The sequence below is a fragment of the Mauremys mutica genome, chromosome 5 (assembly GCF_020497125.1).
Source record: "Mauremys mutica isolate MM-2020 ecotype Southern chromosome 5, ASM2049712v1, whole genome shotgun sequence".
NCBI lineage: Eukaryota > Metazoa > Chordata > Testudines > Geoemydidae > Mauremys > Mauremys mutica.
This window is the reverse complement of record NC_059076.1, coordinates 15,768,601-15,793,759: the sequence shown is the minus strand read 5'-3', so window position 1 is coordinate 15,793,759 and position 25,159 is coordinate 15,768,601. Positions and strand designations below refer to the sequence as shown.

The window sequence follows — 25,159 nt, the reverse complement described above, 5'->3', positions numbered from 1 at the left end:
GCAAGTAGTATTGCCCATATTACATGTCAGTGTTGAGGGTCTCCAAAAGAGAAATCAGCCTGAATCATATGGTAAAACATGTGACATTATTAACTTGGACTAGAGGGGTTCTAGTAAATGTACTAGCCCACAGCTATTTACAAGAACAACGTAAAGCTTCAATGGTTTCCACTCGAACAGAGTTTTGTGAACTCAGTGCAGTGCAAGCGTACTGATTATGGTGTATGTTTTGAATGAGGCATCTCTGAACTTAAAACCACATTTGCTGTCTGTGGCTGTGTTAAAGAGAAATATGTGAGCTGCAAATCCAGATCTTTATCCAAATTTTCCTCAAGCTTAGGAATACTAGGAGCCATCTTTACTGATGTAAAATGTTTGTTTTGTAAAAGGCCAGATTCTGATAACATGAATAAAGCTAACTAGACTAGAATGGTTGGACTAGAATCATCTGGTGGTCCCTCCGGACCTGAAACTCCTGATATTCTACATCTAGCTTCATTAGTCAATAGAACAGTTCAGTTAGTGTTACTGACCGAGGTAAGGGTCTCAATCTCTGGCCCAAAGTAATATTGCAATAATTCATTATTGTTACACTAAAATGTTACAAGAGATGGTAAAGAAGGGACAAGGGGATCCATCTAGTATGTAAGTGTTACAATATGAAACCATTTTGACTATAGAGTGTTGCAAACTTTTTGTATCACCAAATTAATTAACAGACTAGGCCAATGAGGACTTTTTCAAAACTTGTATTTATTGTTAACAGTTGAGAAGTTTCTGAAGAATCTGTGGTTCGTAAAACATTGAGTGTTTGGTTTTTTTTTTAAACAGCATTCTAAACCATGTGTCAGTGTCAGGGGGTGGGGGGACGAGGACGGGACAGGAAGCAAAGTACAGAAGAATTTGCACAGATGAATTTCACTTCTCTCCTTTGGTGACCTGGGTAGAAGGAGAAACACAAATGATGACTTGGTAAAACTAAAATGTACATTTAACCTACCAATAATTGTATATGACAGACTAGGTGGGTGAGGTAATATTTTATTGGACCAACTTCTGTTGGTGTGAGAGACAAGGTTTTGAGCTTAGAGCTCTTCTTTTCCCAAATCTGAAGAGCTAAGTAAGCTCAAAAGCTTACCTCTCACACCAAAGAAGTCAGTCCAATAAAAGATATTACCTCACCCACCTTGTCTCTCTAATATCCTGGACCAACACAGCTACAACACTGCACACAAGAATTCTGTCTGATAACCAAAGATGACACCATCCATTTGTGAAAGTACATGTGTGGTAGTTAAGAGTTCTGTTCACATCATCTGCTGGGGTTTTTTAAGGATACAGTTTAAGACTGCAGGATCAGAGCCTCTGTACTCAGACTTATTCACATGCTTAACTTCACACACTATGACTTGAATGGTACAGAATCAAGCACAATCAGTTTTTTCCATTAACTTGAATGTGAGCATAAGCTTGCCCTATGAAATTATTTGGGATTGCTCACATCACAAGGTTAAGCATGTGAGTAACTCCTTGTAGGATTGGGACCATAATGCTTCTCTTTGTTGTAAGTCAGACTTCCCTATGCTGAGCTGACAATGGATGTCCTGAGTTCAGCTACATCTGTGCCAGAAGACTAAGTTAAAGCACAGAGCTCCCCACCTCAGTTAGAACACAAATAAAACTTGTGTGGACATGATCAAGACTCTATCTCCAGTCATGGAACAGGGTTGAGATACAATCCACATTTAGCCATGTTATAAAGGGATCAGTAAAGAATCATACTGTAACTATATATATATGCAGTTGGCCAGGTCTATCATGTTTCTAATAACTGTATGGATCATGTTACCATAATATCTGAACACCTTACAAATATTAATTTATCCTTCTAACATCCCAGTGAGGTACCGTAAGAACCTCTCCTGTTTTGTTGGTGGAGAACTAAGGTAAGAGAGACTGTGACCTGCCCTCAATTTGGGAATAAAAACTGGATTTCCAATTCTTAAATCCCAGTTCAGTGCCTTAACCCCCAGGACCATCCATTCTCTCTTGCCTTGACCAATATTCAGTCTTGATGATAGGTTAGTTGTGATAGCCATACAACCATCTGGGATGATTTAGAGGTCCAAATACAAGCCAGAATCATGACTGAGATTTACAGTTCATAGTTTGGGTTTTTCAAAAGAGCCTAAGGACGTTAGGCACTCATCTCCTTGGGTTCCTTTGAAAATCCCGGCCTTGATCTTTGCCCTGCTCTAAAGGGTGAAATGTATGAAAATTACTATGAGGGATTCTTTGTCATTATATGTCATTTAGGAAAAGAACCCTAGAATTTTAGCAGAATGTTGATTATTCTTCGGATTGGGCTAGCCACAGTTAGTGACATATTCAGTGCTGCTGATGATAAAGGAGTAATTAGGAAACCGCTTCTGAATTTGGGAAGAAAAATTTGGCACATGCTCTAAGAGCAAAAACCACATACATAAGAGGCCAGGACCACCTTTTTGTTCTGTGTTTGTACAGGACCCTAGAACAATGGGATACTGGTTCATTAGTGGGGCTCCTAGGTACCATGGTAACACAAATAATAAGGAAGAAATCTAACAATAAATTATGAACATATTTGTTCTGAGCAGTTAAATGCACAGAGCTCCCAATATATAAATTTTGCTGTTACCTGAAATGCTTTAGACTCCGACAATTCCTAAAATGACTTTAATTTCAGCTATCAGTTTTGGATCCTGGAAAAAGATTACAAATATTTACAAGAGAGAATCAAAGAAAGGAAATTGCATAGTATTTGAGCAGGAAGCTTCTATAAGCTAAATTCTATTGTCTGTTACACAGGAGGTTTGAGGAGATGATTATAATGGTCTTGTTACTGGGTGGCTTGTCCTGAAGGACTGGAAGACCTGTGGCCAACTGGCCCTAATTATTAAGCAGCTATGCCTGGGAGAGGCTAGCTACAGGAGTTCATACTTTATTCTGCAACCTCAAAGTGATAAAACATGTTTATATAGAAATTTATTTCCAAAAGATTAATATCTTGTCTGCCTGTAATATGTCCATGTGTTTTTAATGTACACACTTATGCGGTATCTGAGTAATGAATAAAAAATAAAATGCATAATTAGTCTAAAATACCCCAATTCTATATTAGTTATATGCTCAAGTGAACATATTAAATTTATGGATAATAGAAGTAGCATTAGATGATAAATCATTATTAAAATTGGATGGGGGAGCATTTTAAAAGGAGGGTATGTGTCATGAGAGCCAACTGAGTAATTCAAAATAAGAATATTTGACAAATTTTAATACTTTCTCTGAGTTGTCTGTGAGTCTTAAATTATTTTTCCAATTTCTATGAATAATTCTTAGAAGGTCGCTCTCAAGTAGCTTTTTCCAAATATTTGATTTTTGAATTTTGAAATCTGAACTGTTTTGACTGGACACAAGTCACACTGCACACTTCGGTCTCCTGACTGGATAAGCATAAATTGCTTTCTGACACTGTTCTCCAATATTTGCTTAAAATTAACAGTCTCTGTGATTATCTGCCTGAATATTCAGCAAAAGCAAAAATCAAAAGGAGTTGGAGGGCTTAGTCAAAGTAAACTTGTTTAAAAGTTGGAATGAATGTCCACAGAACATAATTTGCCCGGCTCTTCCTCTTTCCATGTTGTTGTTCAGACCTCTCTGCGATTATACAGATGCAATTTTAATTTGTAATCCTTAAAGCTCCTATTTTGGATGTCCTAGAGTCTTTAGCACAAATGACAAATATTGGAGGAAAGCTCAAGCAGATTTAAACATACCTTTTAAATTAAATAAATTATCTATGCATACACACACACACCCTTGTATCTATATATATATATATTGCTGTAGAGTGCATCATCTAGGCAAAATTATGGCTTCTTCATACACAGAGCCATTCTAGGTTGCTGAACATTTGATTAAGAGGTGTGTGTGTGTATATATTGACATTCTCCATGCATGCCTTTAATCAAGAATATACTCTCGATACATGAAAACAGTGAGATACCTCTACCGCAAAGCATGCCTCATGTTGTTCGGCTTTGCAGCACTTTTGTACCACGCCAGTAAAATCTGTAAAGATTTTCCGTAGCTGTTCATCTGTTACAGTGATCTTTAGTTTAATGAGGTTGACAAGCAATCTGAAACGAACACAAAATGCAGCAAAGTAAAATTAATACTAGTTATTGTGGCTTGAGTTACCAATTTGTAATATCACATTTCCCTGATACCTGTGCAGATCCAGGGCTTGTTTGTGGCTTTACAACATGCTACGTTGGGCCTGATCTGATGTCCAGTGATGTTTGTGGGAGGTTTTTCCATTGGAATCAATGGACTTTAGATCAAGCCTAAGTGCAGAATATAATACAGAGGAATATAATACAGAGGAAACTTTAAATAACCACCACCCATGCTTCTGCCACTTCACCTACAACTCCAGCCTCACGACACGAGGTTGAAAAGGATCCTAAGAGGAGCAGGTAAGAACCCTTTGGTCATCCTTCATGTGGGAACGAATGATACTGCTAGATTCTCGCTAGACAGGATCAAGGGAGACTATGCCAGGTTGGGTAAGACGCTTAAGGAAATTGAGGCTCAGGTGATCTTCAGTGGGATCCTACCTGTCCCTAGGGAAGGGCGCCAAAGGGGTGAGAGAATCCTGACGATTAATAGTTGGCTGAGAGAGTGGTGTTACAAGGAGGGCTTTGGGATGTATGGGCACTGGGAGGCTTTTGGGGACAGACAACTGTTCTCACGGGATGGGCTCCACCTAAGTAGGGAAGGAAGTAGACTTCTAGGAGGGAGGCTGGCTCATCTGATTAAAAGAGCTTTAAACTAGACACTGGGGGGAGACGGTTGGGAGAGGCCCTGGTGCACTCCACGCCAAATTTATACATTGGGAGTGAGAACAAGAAGATAACAACAGATATAGCCAGAGGGGGACGGTTAGGTGTAAGGAAGAGGGGGGGGACAGATACTAGATCGACAGGTCATACTGGTAGTACTGTGTCCCTACCGAGCGGGGTGAGAAGAGTGAGAGGAGCCCAACAGCAAAAGGTAGGATGTTTGTTCACCAATGCGAGAAGCTTAGGTAATAAAATGGAGGAACTGGAGCTCCTGGTCCGAGAATTGAAACCGGATATCGTAGGAATAACCGAAACATGGTGGAACGATAGCCATGACTGGAGTACAGGTATGGAAGGGTATGTGCTGTTTAGAAAAGACCGATGCAAAGGTAAAGGTGGGGGAGTAGCATTGTATATCAATAATGAGGTGAAATGTAATGAAATAACTAGCAATGCAATGGTTAATACGGAGTCTGTGTGGGCAATGGTCACATTAGGGAAGAAAACTACCAGAGCCTCACCCGGGATAGTGATTGGGGTGTGCTATAGACCGCCGGGATCTAGCTTGGAGACGGATAGAGAGCTCTTTAATGTTTTTAAGGAGGTAAACACTAATAGGAACTGCTTGATCATGGGAGACTTTAACTTCCCAGATATAGATTGGGAAACAAATGCTAGTAATAACAATAGGGCTCAGCTTTTCCTAGACGTGATAGCTGATGAATTCCTACATCAAGTGGTTGCTGAACCGACAAGGGGGGATGCCATTTTAGATCTGATTTTGGTGAGTAATGAGGACCTTGTTGAGGAAATAGTTGTAGGGGACAACCTTGGCTCGAGTGATCACGAGCTAATTCGTTTCAAAATTAATGAGAGGATAATTAATATTGCATCTGAGACTAGGGTTTACGATTTCAAAAGGGCTAACTTTACTAAATTAAGACGACTAGTTAGGGAAGTGGACTGGACCAACATATTTAGGAATCTAAAGGTAGATGACGCCTGGGGTTACTTCAGGTTGAAATTGCAGGAGTTGTCAGAGGCATGTATCCCGAGAAAGGGAAAACGGCTCGTAGGTAGCAGTTTTAGACCGAGCTGGATGACAAAGCGTCTTAGAGGGGTCATTAAGAAAAAACAGAAAGCGTACCGGGAGTGGAAAATGGGAGGGATCAGCAAAGAAACCTACCTTATTGAGGTCAGAGGGTGTAGGGATGCAGTGAGAAAGGCAAAGCGACGGGTGGAGATGGACCTAGCGAAGGGGATTAAAACCAATAGCAAAAGATTTTTTAGCCATATAAATAGGAAGAAAACCAAGAAGGAAGAAGTGGGACCGCTTAAAACTTTAAACGGAGTGGAGATTAGGGATAATCTTGGAATGGCACAATATCTGAATGAATATTTTGCCACGGTCTTTAATGAGGCTAATGAAGGGCTAAGGAATAGTGATAGAGGGACCGATGGGAATGAAGATATGGGGGTAGACATTACGGTATCTGAGGTGGAGGCCAAACTTGAACAGCTTAATGGAAGTAAATCGGGGGGCCCGGATAATCTTCATCCTAGAATATTAAGGGAATTGGCGAGTGATATTGCTAGCCCGTTAGCGATGATTTTTAATAAATCTCTAAATTCGGGGATTGTACCGTTGGACTGGAGATTAGCTAATATTCAAGAAGGGGAAAAAAAGTGACCCGGGTAACTACAGGCCTGTTAGTTTAACATCTGTAGTATGCAAAGTAATGGAAAAAATTTTGAAAGAGAGAGTGGTTAAGGAGCAGGAGGCCGATGACAACTGGGATAGATTACAGCATGGATTTACGAAAGGTAGATCGTGCCAAACCAATCTGATCTCCTTCTTTGAGAAAGTAACAGATTTTTTAGACAAGGGAAATGCGGTGGATCTAATATATCTGGATTTCAGTAAGGCGTTTGATACGGTACCGCATGAGGAATTATTGGTTAAATTGGAAAAGATGGGGATCGAAATGAAAATCCAGAGGTGGATAAGGAGTTGGTTAAAGGGGAGACTGCAGAGGGTAGTACTGAAAGGGGAACTGTCGGGTTGGAGGGGGGTTACCAGTGGAGTTCCTCAAGGTTCGGTTTTGGGTCCTATTTTATTCAATCTATTTATTGCTGACCTGGGAACCAAGAGTAGGAGTGGGCTGATAAAGTTTGCGGACGACACCAAGTTGGGAGGTATTGCCAATTCGGAGAAGGATCGGGATATCCTCCAGGGAGATTTGGATGACCTTGTAAACTGGAGTATTAGTAACAGGATGAAATTGAATAGTGAGAAGTGTAAGGTTATGCATTTAGGGATGACTAACAAGAATTTTAGTTATAAGCTAGGGACGCACCAGTTGGAAGTAACGGAGGAGGAGAAGGACCTGGGAGTCCTGGTTGATCGTAGGATGACTATGAGTAGGCAATGTGATGTGGCCGTTAAAAAAGCTAATGCGGTCTTGGGTTGCATTAGGCGGGGTATTTCTAGTAGGGATAAGGAAGTGCTAGTCCCGTTATATAAGGCGTTGGTGAGACCTCATTTGGAGTATTGTGTGCAGTTTTGGTCTCCCATGTTTAAGAAGGATGAGTTAAAACTGGAACGGGTACAAAGAAGGGCCACTAGAATGATCCGAGGAATGGAAGGCCTGTCGTATGACAGGAGACTTGAGGAGCTCGGTTTGTTTTCCTTAACCAAAAGAAGGATAAGGGGAGATATGATTGCACTCTTTAAATATATCAGAGGGATAAATACCAGGGAAGGAGAGGAATTATTTCAGCTCAGTGCTAATGTAGACACGAGGACAAACGGATATAAATTGTCAGTCAGGAAATTTAGGCTTGAAATTAGACGAAGGTTTCTAACCATCAGGGGAGTGCAATACTGGAACAGCCTACCGAGGGAAACAGTAGGGGCGAAGGACCTCCATGACTTTAAGATTAAGCTAGATAAGTTTATGGAGGAGATGGTATAATAGGATAACGGGCTTAGTCAATAGGTCAATTAAGTGCCAAACTGGTACTTAATTGGGTCAAATTGGGTCAATAATATGATATTCTTAACCTCTTTCAGAGGGTGTGGCTGGAGAGTCTTGCCCGCATGCTCGGGGTTCAGCTGACCGCCATATTTGGGGTCGGGAAGGAATTTTCCTCCAGGGCAGATTGGCAGTGTCCCTGGAGGTTTTTCGCCTTCCTCCGAAGCATGGGGCAGGGGTCGCTTGCTAAAAGAGTGGGTAGATCGGCTAATGTGGCCTGCATCTTGCAGGAGGTCAGACTAGATGATCATAATGGTCCCTTCTGATCTTGAATTCTATGATTCTATGACACTGTTTGTCCACTGCTCCCACAACCACCTTCACACCTTTTGCAACATTGCCCCTATGTCTGGAACAGACTTCTTGCATGGATTGGCAAAAAGCCACCATCAAAGTCCCTCTCTTTAAGACCCAACTCTGCTAGGATGCCTGTGTGAAACTGGCCAACTTAGACGTTTTTAGTATTCAGAGAAAATAACACCTTACTTAGCATAGCACAGCTATGTATTGGCTCATGCTGAATAATCATGTCATCTTATTGATGTTATCACTGGCCTAAAGTCGCTCTCATATGCAGCTGGATCCTAAAACAGAAAATTCTTCCTCTTTTAAACAAAAACAAAAAAATTAAGCTACATGAGTTGACGGTGAAGTGAATTAACTGTACTATTGGAAATTATTGCTCAAAGTTTCAGTGCAATGGGTCAGATCCTCAGGTGGGTTTTAGTCAGTTGACTTACACCAACTGAGGATTTGGTGTAGAACTGAATGTCTACAATTGTGAAAATAGTAGCTGCAAAGGCCTGGCTAGGTAGAAAATTCATCACATTAGTAAATGATGTGTTGACGACTCACTGGTAAGGCTGCCATAGTGCTATTGTAGCAAATGATTCCTCACTGTATATGGAAAATTTTAGAGACAAGGTGTGGGTGAGGTAATATCTTTTACTGGACCAACTTCTTTTGGTGAGAGACAAGCTTTGGAACCACACAGAGCTCTTCTTTAGGACGGAAAAGGTACTCCCAGCATCATACAACATGCATGTTGGAACAGATTGTTTAGAAATGAGCAGTTACAATATGTGCAAGGGACCATTCAAGGTAGAGTGGCCCATCAACACTTAGCAATCATAGGACAAAAAGAGGGGGTTCGCAGGTTACAGATTGTTGTAATCAGCGATAAATCCAGTGTCTCTGGTCAGTCCATCATTTTTAGTGTCTAGCAGAGTAATGAATTGAAGCTCCCATGCTCGTCTTTTGAAGGTGTTTGTGCAGGTTTCCTTTGAGGCTGAGGACTGAGAGGTCATATATGGAGTGATTGCTTTGTGAAAAGTGTTCACCCACAGGTGATAAGGTGTGTTTTATCATTTTCTTGTGCAGTTCGTTTTGAGAGTGTAGTGATTGTCTGTCTGATTTCACCCACCTTATGTTTTGCTGTGACTCTGGGAGTACCTTTCCCACACCTCTGTGTGGCCCAAAAGCTGGTTTCTCTCACTAATAGAAGTTGGTCCTATAAAAGATAGTACCTCACCCACTGTCTCTCTAATATCCTGGGACCAACATGGCTATAACTACACTGAATATGGAAAATTAGAGATTAATCCTAAAATCTGCTGTGAATTAGCAAATGGATATCTTACGTTAGCTGTGTTATTTGTTGTGTTTCAGCAGAAGCCGTGCACAAATCTTCATGGAAGGTGAACAGTTCAGGGGTGAATTGAGGGGGCTTGTAGCTTTCATCAACTCCCAGCTTGGTGAAACATGGTATCCTGTCAGCATATGAGTCATCACAGCAGTGTGTGACTTTTTCATTGATAGGTGTAGCCTCCTGTCTCAGGCACATATGCTGAATCACCATGCTCAGCTGAACAAAGAGGGAGAGCAGTAAAACAAGGTTCATAGCACTCTTAGCTGTAATGCTAATAAAAGCAATGCATGTTCCTATGTCACAATAGTCTAGGCAGGGATGCTGGCAGCTTTCACTTCTTGTTAAGCAGAGCTCCCATGAAAACATTCAATCATTCTGGAACTTCTCAGACTTAGGCAAGTGATTGTCCCAGCCAAAAGTTGCCCCTTCTAAAGAATTTTATTCAGGCCTTCAACATTTCATACAATCAGTAACCAGGAAAGGATTTATAACGGACATTTCTGAACCTAGCTGTGAAGGCAGCCATCTTCCAGAAAAGTGATTGTAATTTCTTATGCTCTAAAATATCAGTGGAGTCTTCTTCTGCAGTCTGTTAAACAAGTAATAAAGCTGATTGGAAATGTGTTCATGGTCTCTTCCATAGGGTACTCTTTGTTCCACAAATAGCATCCCTTCCCAGCAAGGTGAGCCCACTGCCAGATCTAGATCCTTGTTCAGAAATGCCTAAATCTTTAAACTGCCTTCAAATAAAACCTAATTCAAAATGTCTTCATGGTAGCCAGCATTTGAGGAGCTCATCTTCATTGCAAATGGGACAGATTTACACTTATGCATTTAGAAGCCGAAAGTTAGGCTTATATAATATACCAATGTCTCCATTAGAGAGCATACTGTGTAGTTCCTCCTTAACAGGATGTTGAACCTTTGAGAACAAAATTGCTACTCTCTCTGCATTTGGGCAGAATACCTAGAGTTGTAAAGGTGCAGTGCACAGAAAACGCATCAAAAAGAAAGCTACAGTTAAGAAAAATGTACTCACATGTCTTTCTGAACAAGGTATGCGTCTAGATTCTTTTTCCTGGCAGCACTTGCTACCAACAGCTGCCATTTTCTTTGCGATTTCAATCAGTGTTTGAGGTGACACCTGAGGCATTTTCCTGGTGTAGCGGATAAGGATACTGAAATAAAAAATATTCTAGATTGTTCAACTCTGAAGAAAATCTTTAAATAAAGCACTGTTCAATGAAGTACAAATAGCTCTGTCCAAAGCTGAACTAACTTTTTGCATTCTTAGCTGTAGTAACAGAAGCAGCAATGAGTCTATCATTATGTGCAGTATGGAAGCCTACATTCCTGTTCATACCATAACTTCTAAATACTTTTCTTAATTGGAATAATGGCATTGTCTGCACTGCTAGCTGAACAAACACTAATAGTTAAATTGTACCCTTGTCTTATTCATTTGGGTCTGGAGAATTTCACCTTTACAAAATCCTGAACATTCACTATATAAACATGGAACCACTCCAAAACAAAGAAACATACGCTTTAAGGAAGTCATTTTCTCCCAAGCTGGCATGGAGATCACAGTTAGTTTTTACTATTTCCTGAGTCTCTTGGATGTAACTCCTGAGTTTCTCTTCCTGCAAGTAAATATAATCATTATTAGAGGCAGGTTATCTATCTAAGGTTCTCATTAGAGCATACACCCAACTCACAAAGAAACTCCTATCTATCCTGTTTATGCCCTTTCTATTCATAAATATTCTATCATTTCTGAGGTACACCTATGGCCTTCATCACCATCATCTGAGACCCTTGCAATCATTAAGATAGTTTTCCTATTGCACAGTGTGTTGTGAGGACAATATTCTCAATATACAGACAGGAAACTGAGTCACAGGGAGCCTAATTGACTTGCCCAAGGGCATGCACCAAGTCTGTGGCAGACTAGGGAACTGAATCTGATATCCTGAGTCACAGACTACTGCCCTAACCACTCTATCGTCCTTCCTCTTGAGAATGACCTTTGACTTGTAGGAATTTGTTCATTATTCAGAATTATTTCATGATGCCCATAACTCCTAGTGTGAATGTTCATTTAGACAGTATACATCATACGTCCTCTGTCAACAAACATTCTTGTGAAAATATTTTTGCTCACACAGATGTGTGAAAAGTGAACAGAAGGTTCATAAATGCTATAGAAGCAAATTGGTGGGTTTTAAATGGAAAAAGTGTTTGTGCACCGCTTTATTTTTAATGCAGTTTTGTCTGGGTTTGTAAAATCATAGTGCCATCGATTTTTAAGGATCAAAGAGAATATTGTAACCATTTATTTTGATGTCCTGCCTATCACCAAGTATAGAGTTTTACCCAGTAATTCCTGCACTGAGTATAACAACTTGTGGTTGAACTAGAGCATATCTTAGACATCCAATCTTGTTTAAAAGGCGTCAAGTAATTAGCAATCTATTACCCAAGAATGTAAATTCTTCCAATAGCTGATTATTCTCCCTACAAAAATTGCAACTTCTTTTCAGTTTAAATTTGTATAGTTTCATCTTCCAGCAATTGACTCTAGTAGCACTATAAAATGAGCTTATGCAAGTTGTCACCTTCTAACAAATCCACTTGCATTCTGTCTAGTTAGACTGTCTGACTGAATGGTAAGCTCTTTGGGAGAGAGACGGTTTATATACATTTGCACAAGGCCTAGTACAGCGTGGCCCTGATCCTCACTGGGGCCGCTGCCATTGCTGACATTAGTTCTATTATGTTAGCATAGGATTTTGAAAGTAGATTCAAATCCATCCATTGATGCGGGGGAGGGGAAATGCTTTGACTTGCTACATACAAGATGTCCGGAGTTTTGTTTTTTATTTTTTTTCTCTTTATTAAACCAATTTAGTGCTAATAAAAGTTACAGGGCTTTTAACTTTTTGGAGATTGTTCAATGGATAAAAAGAGAACAACAAAATTAGTGGCAACATATGCTGTTCCACTAACCTGCCCTCAATTTGAAGGACCGTTTCTGGAATGACAGAACTATCCATTCTCCATGTTCGCTGAATCTTTAGCCCCTCTGCAGAAGTTAACATATAAGATGTCTCTATGTGGTTGCTTTTTTGGTGTGCATATGTGTCCATTAGAACTTAACTTAATGATCTCAGTCATTTTACATGGACTTGGGGTGCCTTATGGAGTTACTCTAATTGTTTGTTCATTCATTCTAGGAAATCATAGATACTTCTCATGAATGACAAACACAGAAATGCTACATCATCTATGTAAATCCCAACTAATTCCCTTTATTAATTCCCAGTAAATCCCTAACCATCAGAATCCCATCCAAATCTCTTTGGTCACTATCAACTCATGAGAGTTCATCATCAAAACATTCTAATGTTTTCCTGTTACGTGTGATTGAACAGTAGAACTTACTGCATGACTGTAACATTCAGAAGGATTCTCTGTTTTGCAGCATACTTCCAGAAGGGATTCGTATCCCTTAGTGATCCGCAAAAGCATCTGGGTAGAGAACTCAGGATGCCTTCTCGAATATTCATAAAGAAATCTGTAACATGAAAACTGCCAGCATTAGAGTTTTAAGAATATAGGAGCCTCTAACAAGTAACATGGTTTCATGCTTGTCATGGGTACAGTTTTTTCCAGTTTGGCTACAGTTCTCTTGTGCATGGGTGGTGGAGCAGCAGCCTGACTAATAGAGTACAGGTTTTGGTGCTATAAGAACAGTCTGTCAACATGGCTGCTGATGGAGGAGCTGCAGTCCAGGGCCAAAAAAAACTTTTAAAATCAGATATTGCAGATAAAGCACATGGAACTCCTGAATGTAAAGAAATCTCATGCCACTGACAAACTGAAGAGGGGCACTGATGATCTGCAATTCATCTTCAGAAGGATAGTGGTAAATACAATGTGTCTCAAAATATGGGAATTACAATAGAGGAGAATGGATAGAATTTCAAGATGCCATAAGTGATAGGTCAGCCACTCAAAGGACCAGACAAAGGAATCTCTCCATTACATACTTGATTATAGTACTCTGCAGAACAGATCCTCAGGTGGTGTAAAATGACATAGTTCAGCAAGAACACATGACATTTGCTATACGTACTCTGCCAGGAAGACATCCTGCGCTTCAGTAAAGTGTTCGCACAGATTCTTGTCCTTTACGTACTTCTCAGCTAGCAAGGGCAAGCCTTCAGGTGTGTCATCAAACTCCGCCCTAGCAACACACTCACTTCGTTCCACCACTGGCTTCTCACAACAATCTTTTATTTTACTGGAGAAGATGTCTTGTTTAGAGCAGATATAGTTCACAACCTCTGCCTGCAAAAGGAATGATACTGTGTCCGTTAAAAGGCCTTTATAAGCAACTACAGTTGCTTTTCTTTTTACAGTTTTGAGGCCAAAGTCAGAGCCGGTCTTGCCAATTTGCTAAGGAAATGGAAGACTCACTAGAGAGGGGAAACAGTTTTTCAGGAGGCTACAACCAAAACTCCACTAGGCTGCTTTCTACCTAGTGAAGAGCAGGCAGAGCTAATGGAGTTCCAGCTGTAGGCACTGATGTCTGCTGAAACCTGCTTGGAGCCATGGCACCCCTGCCACGCTCCATGGTCCAGCCTGGGGGGTGATGTCCCTTCCTTTGTCTCTAGAAAGCTAGAGGGGGTGAAGTCTGCTAAAGGTAGCAGAAATCATCAAGAACCTTGACACAAGGGGCTGCCACTTTACCCTTTCAACCACCTGATCTCTTTCTGTTCATACAAGACATGTAAAACCCCACAGAAGAAGAAAGTCAGCCCTGTGGCATAGCTTGCCTACAGGTCTGAAAACTGCCCATCACTCTGAAATGGATGGGCATTGTAAAATAGTTAGTTCACACACATTTAGGGACCCGTTCTGCAATCCTTACCCATGTGAGTTACCCCATTGAGTTTAATGGCACTACTTGAGTAAGGATTGCTACATTGATCCTTGGAGCCTACTTTAAGAATTTGGACTAATAAATGATGCATAAATACCTCATACACAAGGAACAGCTGACTTGTTAGTATCCTCCCTACCTCTCTTCCCACCTTAATTTGAATTACAGAACTGTGTATGCATGGTGAAGACAAGAGCTTTCCGTTAAGGAATTGCTAGAACCCCACAGAATACTGCAGGATAACAAGACACTGCTATGGCCTGCGTTCTACAGGGGCTGGTAGTACAGCTTATTATTAAACAGAGGGCTGGGGCAGGCGCAGGGTAAAAGTAAAAGGTATCAAGCTTGGGGGAGCAGGGGAGAACAGTCAGAAGAGTTTGTGCCCACTAGAGCACATGCCTCTCCAGTGCCCAGAATAGAACCCAAGATCTCTGAGTCTCCGCACTCCTCCACTATCAGCAAATATCAATGAAACCCACTGGCAAGTGTCCCATCCTCCACATAGAGATTAATGACCTACTACTACTATCAGTTACTCCATAAACTCAAATGGCTGAGGTCTGTGTGGTGAATTTAAAGGTTCCAATCCAATATGACAAACCATGTTAAATATTAACATGGAAAAAGTAGTATGTAAGTGTCATGTAATTAGACTGTATTATAATACATATGCGCAAGCAGGCTAAATTAAGGTGGCACAAGCAAATTTATTCCTGGCATTTCTTAAGTTTTTTTAATACTTGACTTTGCAACCTTAATTTTCTTTTAATGTAACGGTTAGATCCTGAGCTGGTATAAATTAAATGTCAGTGGAGCTAGCCCAATTTACACTAGCTGAAGATCCAGCTCTGACTTTTTAAGGGCTGAGGAGCCAACCATCCAAGAGTGTGTAGGTGTATCATTTGTAAGTGAACAGAACAGGCAGTGTTCTGTTTTGGTTTTTTTTCAAATATGTCAATGCTAAGCAAAAGCAATGTAACTTACCCTGTCATCTGTACATTCTATCATGTCACCAGCACAACACTCCACATGGACATGTGTGATATCCTTTACAATTTTCTGAATCTCTGGATATGAAGCCTTAGGAAATTTTTGGCTAATTACACTAAGAACACTATAAAGGGGAAAAAAATCAGAAAAATGTCTGATTTAAAGCTCTGTATTAAAAATGAAACTTGCAAGTCACTATGATTTAGGTTACTCTAAAACATGATGGATTGGTTTAAATAAAGCAATTTTAAATCATTTATTTTAATTGTGACTTAAATCAGAAAACAGAAGAGCTTGAATTAAATCAGTGATTTTCATATTTTGTATTTGTACTTTTTTTAGGGTTTCCACCCAACCCCTAATGAAAGTCTCATTGGCTGGTAACCATTAAAACATGCTATATTTGGTTACAAATCAACATTTACATTAAACTTGGTCATCATCTGACTAACCAAGAGGATAAACTTTATCTATACACATTTATTTAAGCAATAGCTAAATTTACATTTATTCAGAATCTTAATTTTCACATTTTCGGTTGTTAAAATGGTGAATGGTGCATTTCTTATTTACAAGAAGCTGATTAATTTTGTACTTGTGATTTGTGTCAAGCTCTATCTGGGTGGAAATTCATGTTCAGTTAAATGCACAAAAACAGCATTTTACCTTGTTTTTTAGTTAAATAAAACTAATGATTTTAGAACTAGTATATCTCATTCTCTCATACCTCATTTCTGCTCATAGATTGGAAGAGGAAAACAAGCTTTTCTGCTGTTTGGGGTTTTTTAACTCTCATTGGCATCTTAACTTTAAATGACTAGTCAGTGAACTAAACTGAAAAGAATATTCTCTCTGCACCCCACAGAAGAGGATTCTGCTGTAATTTCTTGGTTACATTTTTCAACAAACTGGTTCCAAGTTCTTACCTCATAACTCCTACCAAGTGAGTGGCTTGACTTTCTCAAAATCTTGGCAGCCGCCATGTACTGATTAATATATATTTTATTTAATATAAATGTTTTAATAGATTATAATACCCTTAGGTTTTATCATAAAATGCCATAATTTCAAATAGGATTATTTTTAAAAACTTGTGTTTTTTAATTTAAATTAAACACAACTTATTTTTTAATCATTGAATTGTATCCACCCTGCTTTAAATTATGCAGGAAAGTAAATAATTGAGATAAATATTTCATCACTGGGAGTCTTTAAATTGGCTGCATGTGGCTCATCTAAAATAAATGCACTAGTTATTGGGCAACTTGCAGGAATGACTGGGTGTAATCTGTCTCTTCTGTTATGCAGGAAGTTAGACTAGAACCCCTACTGACCTTAAAATCTATAAATCTGCAACTGAACTACAATTCTGCTGCGGATGGAGCTCCCTTTTGACTTCTGGAACAGGCTCTGGATTCAGGCGTCAGCATTAGAAGGGGGGTTGTGGGAGATATAGGCACTCCAAAATTTGTCCTAACCTCTCGAGCACTGCCCTAGCTCCAGCTTCTGGCCTCCAACTTGGGTGGGGCATCTGGTGCAGGGTGGTGGAGCTAACACTTACCTAAGGAGGACCAGGGGATGGGATGACTGAGAAGGCCAGGGTCTCAAGGGGAGGTGCAGCTCCTCCAACTTTCTGTCTAGCCCACTTCAGCCACCCCTCTTTCTGCCCCCAGGAAGATGCTTATGCTGCCCCTGTCTGGATTGATTTATTTTTGTCACTTACAAAAGTTCCCATCATCAAAATCTCCAGGCACTATATATATATATATATATGTGTGTGTGTATATATATGTGTATATATATGTGTATATATATATATATATATGTGTGTATATATATATATATATAGAAATGGAGTTGCATAATCACCTTTCTTCAAACTCTATCTGAGCAAACAGTTTGGCGAGATGGGTCTTTAGCCCATGGGGCTAGACTTTCACTAACATTCACCGTCAATGTAAAATATATAATTCTTCCTTATTATGTGTCAATATACTAAAACTAACCCACAGCTCTATTATACACTGAAATCATGGGAGCTTAGCAGAGACGCACGGTAGGAACTGGCCCATAATTGGGAAAACGCTTGCCTGGCCTAATCTTTACAATGAATTTCAGAATGGCTGTCAGTGCTAGCTCTTCCTTCTGCCAAAATCACCTCCACATTTATTATGAGGAGGAGCATCAAACTCAGCACATGCAAACAAGTTACTGATTTGTTTCTGAGCCTTTTCTCTGATGTAGCTTCAGGTCTTATGACAACCACTTGATTTTTATTATAAAATAGGGGTCAGAGACTTACTCTCCATGGAAAGTTCTTTCTCCGAACTTCTTCAGGATTCCACAGATGTCGGTGTTTACCTTACTCAGAAATAAGGCTCTTTCCCTTATCAAAGGGAGCTAGAGTAATCACAAGCACATTGTCAAACGAAATGATCCCATTTGATGGATTAGAAAAGAAAAAAAGCTGGCAGTGCCAGTTTAGAAACACAAAGGGCTCTTTCCTGATTAACTAAAAGTCCAGGCAAACCTAGAGTTCATTATGCAAACCTTAGGCCCAGCCCTTTACTATGTGGGGGGGTGTATTATACACCCAAATTCTGCTACTCGCCTCCTCCATAAGAAGCACCTTGCTCTGCAAATAGCTCCATTGATTTGAATGGGACTACGCAGCCCTATGCTCAGGGCCAGTGCAAGGATGTTTCGCACTCTAGGCGAAACTTCCACCTTGCGCCGTCCCCAAGCCCCCGCCCTGAGGCGCCCCCCCCACGGCAGCTCCGCCCTGAGGCACCCCCTCTGTGGCAGCTCCCCAGCTCCCCCCCTCCTCCCTGAGGCACCCCCCCCTGCCCCAGCTCACCCCTGCTCTGCCTCCAAGTAAGGGTGGGGGGCGGTACGCAAAGCTGGGAGGCGGGAGAAGTGAAGCAGCCCTGGTGTGCTTGGGGAGGAGGCGGGGCAGAGGTGAGCTGGGGCGGGGAGTTCTCCTGTATGCTGCCCCCCACCACCCTGCCCCAGCTCCCTCCGCCTAAATGCTGGCAACAACCGGGGTGGCCGAAAATCTGGCCACCAGTCGTTGCCGAAGAAAATGCCACCCCCCCCACTCCTAGCACCCTAGGCGACCGCCTAGGTCGCCTAAATGGTTGCACCGGCCCTGCCTATGCTTGTAGGGCTGTGCTGCTCTCTGTGTCACCTGACCCACCACATTGAAATAACTGGGAGTGAATGGTCATTGGGTCTGAGTATCAGTAAAGGCAGAATTTGGTCCATAATATTCTAAAAGTAGGTTAATGGCTAAATTGTAACTTCCCCATAAACTGTATGTCAAGGGAGATACTCTGCTGCTGGTTCATACCGGTGCCAAATCATGAGAGCGCATGCAGTTGAAAAGAAAGCAGAACCAAAGCTGTTACTGTTTCACATCCTATCTGCTCAGGGCAGGAAGTACAGTGACTGCTTACCCTTGCATGCCTGGACCTAAGGTGTGTCTTACTCCCCCTTGTACCCCTGTACTGCATGCTGCCCCATCACAGTCTAAACCTAGGCAATAAGCATGTGATTTTTTTCCCTAAGGAATGTACATAGCCCATATTTAGTACAGCTGGGCAATAACAATCACGGATTGACAGAATGAGTTGGAAAAGGGATAAAATTGTTGCAAAATTTTTGATGGTAAAAATATATACTTTTATCATGACATTTCAAAATAGGACATTTTTCAACCCTCTGTAACATACTGACTCGTTCATGAGCAGACAGTTTTCTGTGAGAGGTCAGGTAGTATTTATTCAGACAAAGATCAGCTTTCATACACAAACATGCAAAAATTTGATTTCCTCCCCCCCCCGACACGTTTTGCTGCGTGAAGCCACCCCTTAATGAAAATTTCACAAAAAGCAAACTTTCCAGGCAATTAGATGACCCGGAGCATAACTACAACTATTTCCCCTTTCATTTTCACACACCACTAAATTCAGTGCCAGTAATCTGTGTGCATTGCTTAAAACCCCCCCACAGATTAGTGTATACAGATACCAGGGATGGGGGGAAGAGAAAGAGAGACAGATTTTAATTTCAAGATTCCTAGAGATTCTGGGATAATTGACAGAACAAAATTATTTGAAAAATGTTATTAAACAAGATTTGATTATATCCTCTTAAGGTTACAATTATTCTATAAACAGAAGTGCAGTTAAGATCAGAAGGAAAATTTTTAATAGCAATATTTGGTTTTTCACACTGAAAATATGAATACCTCTTTAGCCAAGCAAACACCAGCGTTGGCCTCTTTGCAGCAGTGTTCAATTGCATGTTCAACGTCAACAGCCAGAGCAAGGATTGTGGGGGCATAAAGAAACGGGTGCCGTCTTGCGATCTCATAGATGTGACTGAAAAGAAAATACAAAATAACGTGTGTTACAACCAACAACAAATAGCCTCTAGTCTATACAAAGCATTTATGAAACAATTCTATACTAAAACAAACCAGTTCTAGCCCAGGCCAGGATGGAGTTCTGATCACGAAGGAAACACTCAGCTGCATTGCAGATTTTTGTGTGAACTCCTTACATTTTCAGCTGCTCAGATTTTTGTTAACATTCTTTATTTATTTATTTATTGTGGGGGGGCAAAACTTTCAAAATTCCCTGATTTTTTTTTTAAGGGAAATAAACAAAAAATCCCTTTTAAAGAGGTTTTGGGGGGGAGCAAACTGCAACTTTTTGCTCTCTCTTTTTATCATTGCCCTGTCTCTCTTCAGTAACAAAATGGGAAAAGGAACAAGTGCAGGGGGGGAGGAGAAATCTAAAAACCAGAAATGAAGGGGGAAAAGGTTTGCCAAAAAGCAAGATTTCAAAGAAAATTCTCAAATGAAAAATTTAATCTAGTCTAGCAACTATATTCAGTGAAAATTTTCATTAAAATTTCAAATTTTGACCAGCTCAATATTCTAAAAGTTGCACAAGTGACATAGTCTAGTGTTCACAATGTGTGTGTGCAGCTGTTTCCACATGCACAGAGGCAGTTTTTCTAAAATGTGCTCCTGTGTGGCAGTATAGCACCGGCAGCATGGTGCTTTTCTCCACGACTAAAAATATCGAATATAAAATCAATGTTCTTACTGGGACATAAACGACTCTTTGTTTTCTTGGAATGTCTTGCACATTACTTCAGGCTCGGGTCTTTGATATGGAGGAAGGAACCCCGGAACAGAATGTTTGAATGACAGGAAACACTGATTTCTTTCAGGGTCGGCTTTTCTACAGCAGTCGGCCATTTCACCGTATGCTTCACCAAGCATGTCTATTTTGCAGATCTGATCCAGGACAATAGTAGGCTGTAGGGGAAAATACATTGACTAGGGTCAGAGTTAAGGTTGCTCATGGAATGTCTGATGTAAATTTTCAGTCATCTAGATTTTTATGAATTACATCTAATCTGAAAACAATTAGAATTCATGGGCCAGAATCTCACCTGGTATAAACTGACATAGCTCCATTGACTTAATTAGAGTTATGCCAATTGAGATCACCTGAAAATCTGGTCCTATATTTATATTACTTTGACCATTTTAATGCTTTATTATTGGGATAGATTCACTGGAGGTTTGACTTAGTGGGCTGTAGAACAAATCCTGCTCACCTTATGCAGGTAGCCTCACTGAAGTCAATGAGCATATGTGGGTGAATTTGGGAAGCAATTATTATTCCTTAAATTAAATATCAATTTGGGCAGCCTTTGAGATGAAGCCATAGGATTCCTGGTAGTTGAATTACCAGTTAGAATCAACTAGAATACAGTTCCAAACTGGCACATTAACTATAGTGCTGCCTATGAGCATATATTAATATGGCTGAGCCCAAATTGCAAAATTCAGGTCTGGTTCAACGCTGGTTCAATTTCAACGCTTTCAGAATTCAGGGGTTTTCAAATTGGGATTGACTTGACTGGGCAAGCATCTGTGGAAATTTAATGCACTCAGGCTAAACATTTTCAAAAGTGCCTAAGGGCCAGATTTTCAAAGTTATTTAGGTACCTGAAGATGCATAGAGGCACCTAACTTGCTTAGGTGCCTACTACTGGGATTTTCTAAAATGCCTAAGTAAGTTAAATACCTATATGCATTTTAGACACCTGAAAATCTGAGCAAAGACTTAAGACCCTGCATCCCATTGAAAATAGGCTCATAAGTTATTTAGATTTAGAAATCCCACTCTCAAAATGTAAGAGAATCAAGCGCCATGTTTCAGAATACATATACAATGGAGAGTAGCTCGCTAGCAGTATCAAAACCTGAGAGTCTTAAAGTTTTCTGATGAAAAACCAATAAGTGATTTGGTTTGCTATTAAAGACTGCTACTGAGTGCTTTATTATAATGCTGTATTTGCAGTGTAAACAGAGAAGAATCACAATAACCTACCACTGGTTTCAAACACTCTGGGTCCTGCTCATTGGCCACACACTTGTGTGCAAGATCCACGACAGCCTTCACCTGTTTAGCTATCTCTTCATAAGGGCATTTGTAGAGAAACTGAGCAAATGTGATCAGGGCACTGAAACACAAAGCATATTTTTAAAGATGTAGATAAGGGGGGAAAAAAAACTTCCCTGAATTGCTAGTCTTCTTCTGGATTCAGAGACATTGCTGGTATCTATGGTAACCAGGCAGAGAACCACTGAGTGAAAGAGGCAGGCGAGAAGTTTGCTGTAGACTCAACAAAATTAGTGAGGGCCAAATGTTCCCAGGGCCTCAGTACCGGTGTACACAAACTTGTATGCACAATTGTGCAAATGGCTGTGAGTAAAAATCGTGCATTCAAATGTCAAACAGATGCTTAAACTGAGAAACCACATAATCAGATTTCCACAATTGGTATCCTTCCTTGTCCTTTCCTCTTCCTGGTGTATGGTTTATCTTAACACTTCTCTAGCAAGACTATGACATAGACTATATATGCCTCAGATCACGAACTTTTCTTCTGTGTGTTTCCTGGAACTCGTACCCAGCATGCCTGTAGGTGCTATAAAGTAATTATTATTGTCATTGTTAAATAATGAGATCTTCCGCTATCTCCACCATGCCTAAAAACTACCTAGGTCAAGCTGACTTGTCTCACATAAACATCCTTTTGATCTATAAATATGCCTCCTTCAGTCATCCAGAGGGAATCACATCCACACTAGTCATAGGCCCTAGCAGGTCACTGAGGGACTCTGACTAAATCTTGCAAAGGGCAATGTATTGTGTTGCCACAAGGCCAGACAATGATACTGTGGCTCACCCCTGAGCATCAATCAAATGTAGGATTGTGACTGCTTCAGCAAGCAAGTTTTATCTATATATTATCTAACTGGACATCTAGAAGGCTAACATTTCTGTCACATTCTTTGTTTATATGTCTTATGTGCAGTCTATTGATTCATCTTGATGGGGTTTTTTGGCCAACTAAAAATGTAAAATGATGAGGATGATTATCACTACAGAACATAACTCGAATGTTCACTTACGCTCCTTTAAATTGCTCTTCCTTTAAATCGTTGAAACGGTGGACAATCTCGCTCTTGTGTTCTGAGTGGAAAAAGAAAAAAGAACAACGAGGATCATTTTTTACATTAGCTATGTATAGAATCGTGCTCCTATAGGGAATATAATCTGGGCATTTGGGGTGGGATTTTCAAAAGTGTTCAGCATTAACCTAACTGTTCAACTCAATGGCAATTTTCCCACTGATTTCAGTGGGATCAGAGAAAGGCCAATTCTGAGCACTTTAGAAATCCCACCACTTGCTAACCTGCATTTCTGCTAACCCTGTATTCTCCCTCTCTCTAACCTCATCTCATCTGGCCCAACTATTCCACTTGCCATTGGCTACCCTGGCCTCGTACATTGCTAATCAATCCTAAGTAAAATATTCCCACCATTAGCATTTTTCTGATTTAGTGTTTAACTACATAAGTGTGTTCCTATTTCAAGTATAGGAAATAACTTGTATGGGTATGTCTACACTTCAGTGTAGACACTACCTATGCCGACAGGATGGGTTCTCCCATTTGCATATGTAATCCACCTTCCCAAAAAGTGATAGCTCGGTCAACAGAAGAATTTTTCCATGGACCTAGTGCTGTCTACACAGCGACTTAGGTTGGAATAACTATGCCACTCAGGGATGTGGATTTTTCACACCCCTGAGCGACATAGTTATGCCAACCTAATTTTCTACTGTAGACCAGGCCTATAACTATTGGTAAGTGTGGACTTTCAATGACAACCACTGTACTATTCAAACTAGAGATGAGCTGAGGACGATACATTTTGGTTTGGGGACCTGTTGGAAGGGTTTTTATTTTGCAAACTCAAAATTAAAGCTAGGTTGAGCTGGATTCTTGTTCCACTGTATGCAAATCGCCATTGTCCTCAGTGAGTGGAAGTGTCATATAAAAGATTTCAGTTTGGCCTATCTGTAGTGAATATAGCTTATGATTATACAGCATTGCTCATCCCAAGGCTCTTTGCAAGGTGTGTGCATAAAGCAATCATTCATCTACCACTGCACTATATCCATCTCTGGGGTGGAACTTGGCAGCCATTCTGTCCTAATAACACTACTCAGTGATTTTTTTGAAATAGTGAAGAACAATTATGCTAACTGAAATTAAAAGAGAGACTTTCACTAGATAAATTACTAGAGTCGTTATCTGGAAGGATACTGTTTCAAGCCTACCTGAGATTACGTGATTTCTGCATTCCTTTTTGGGGTGTGATTCTAAGCCTACTGAAGTAAGTGGTAATTGTTTCATTAATTTCCATTGACTTTGGGTCATGCCCTTAAAGTTCAGTTATGAGATTGCAAAATTAACTTCAACCAGTCACCAAAACAATTATAAAAATACAAAGTTTGCAAAGACAGCATGAAAGCAAGTAGCTAATATAGATCTTTCTTACCTGCATCTCTAGCAGATCTTTGCAGATCACTGGATGTAGCAAAACTGAAGAGGAAAATAAACGAAATAAATGCTAGCCACTTCATGGTTGCAGCTTATTTTGTGGGGATGAATTGTTCAGGAATGGTAGAAAGACTGATGGAAAGAGCATTGATTAATATACTCTTCTCAGTCAGTGTCTGTAAAAGATTAACTGCACACTAGACACTTTCCATTTGGCCTGAAGATTACAAAATGGGAAATATCCTTGCCAAAAATGAAATTGATAAAATTATTTGCTTATGAAGTTTGTGACCTGGAACTTTTTGTTTTGAAGACCTGGTAAATTCATTAACTTTCCAACACCCAGACAGAAAAAGATTTGTGTAAATTACCTTCTCAAATGACATAAAAGGGATTAAAGGGATTTTATTAAGGTATAATTTAGCCTAATCCCATAACCATGCATATTCTTAGCTAATATTTATACAAAGGTGATCTGGACTAACAGTGTGCAGGTAATGGTTTGGCTAGCTAGGAATATTAAGTTCAGAAATTAATCCATAACTGCAGCTATCTAATAAACTATTTTAAAATTAATTTTTTTTATAAAAGATGAGGTACCAGACTCATCAGGAAGCACCCAGATGCTTTGCGCTGCTCCAATGACAGACATACACTGGACACTTAAGATGAATTTATGGTTGCTTTGCATGAGTAGAGTAGCAGAAAGAAGTC

At 40.1% G+C, this 25,159-nt stretch overlaps 1 protein-coding gene across 1 annotated transcript; it reads right to left on the bottom strand.

Annotated features, from left to right (window-relative positions):
* Positions 1-2,672: 2,672 nt before the first annotated feature.
* On the bottom strand, positions 2,673-24,596 carry LOC123370871 (albumin-like). The gene is made up of 14 exons (XM_045017724.1): positions 24,444-24,596; positions 23,009-23,069; positions 21,921-22,053; positions 20,622-20,836; positions 19,757-19,889; positions 17,810-17,907; positions 15,502-15,631; positions 13,708-13,922; positions 13,014-13,146; positions 11,115-11,212; positions 10,609-10,747; positions 9,562-9,785; positions 4,049-4,181; positions 2,673-2,741 (listed from the first exon to the last, which is right to left on the bottom strand). Exons 1-14 carry the CDS (start codon positions 24,526-24,528, stop codon positions 2,688-2,690), a joined length of 1,851 nt encoding a protein of 616 aa, XP_044873659.1. The 5' UTR covers positions 24,529-24,596; the 3' UTR covers positions 2,673-2,687.
* Between the last annotated feature and the right edge of the window lie 563 nt (positions 24,597-25,159).

Coding starts and splice junctions, on each gene's coding strand:
- LOC123370871 (XM_045017724.1), bottom strand. CDS start 24,528: ATGAAGTGGCTAGCATTTATTTCGTTTATTTTCCTCTTCAGTTTTGCT. Junction 23,070..24,443: donor AAGATCTGCTAGAGATGCAG/GTAAGAAAGATC, acceptor TTTTCCACTCAG/AACACAAGAGCGAGATTGTC. Junction 2,742..4,048: donor AGGCATGCTTTGCGGTAGAG/GTATCTCACTGT, acceptor ATCTTTTTCCAG/GATCCAAAACTGATAGCTGA.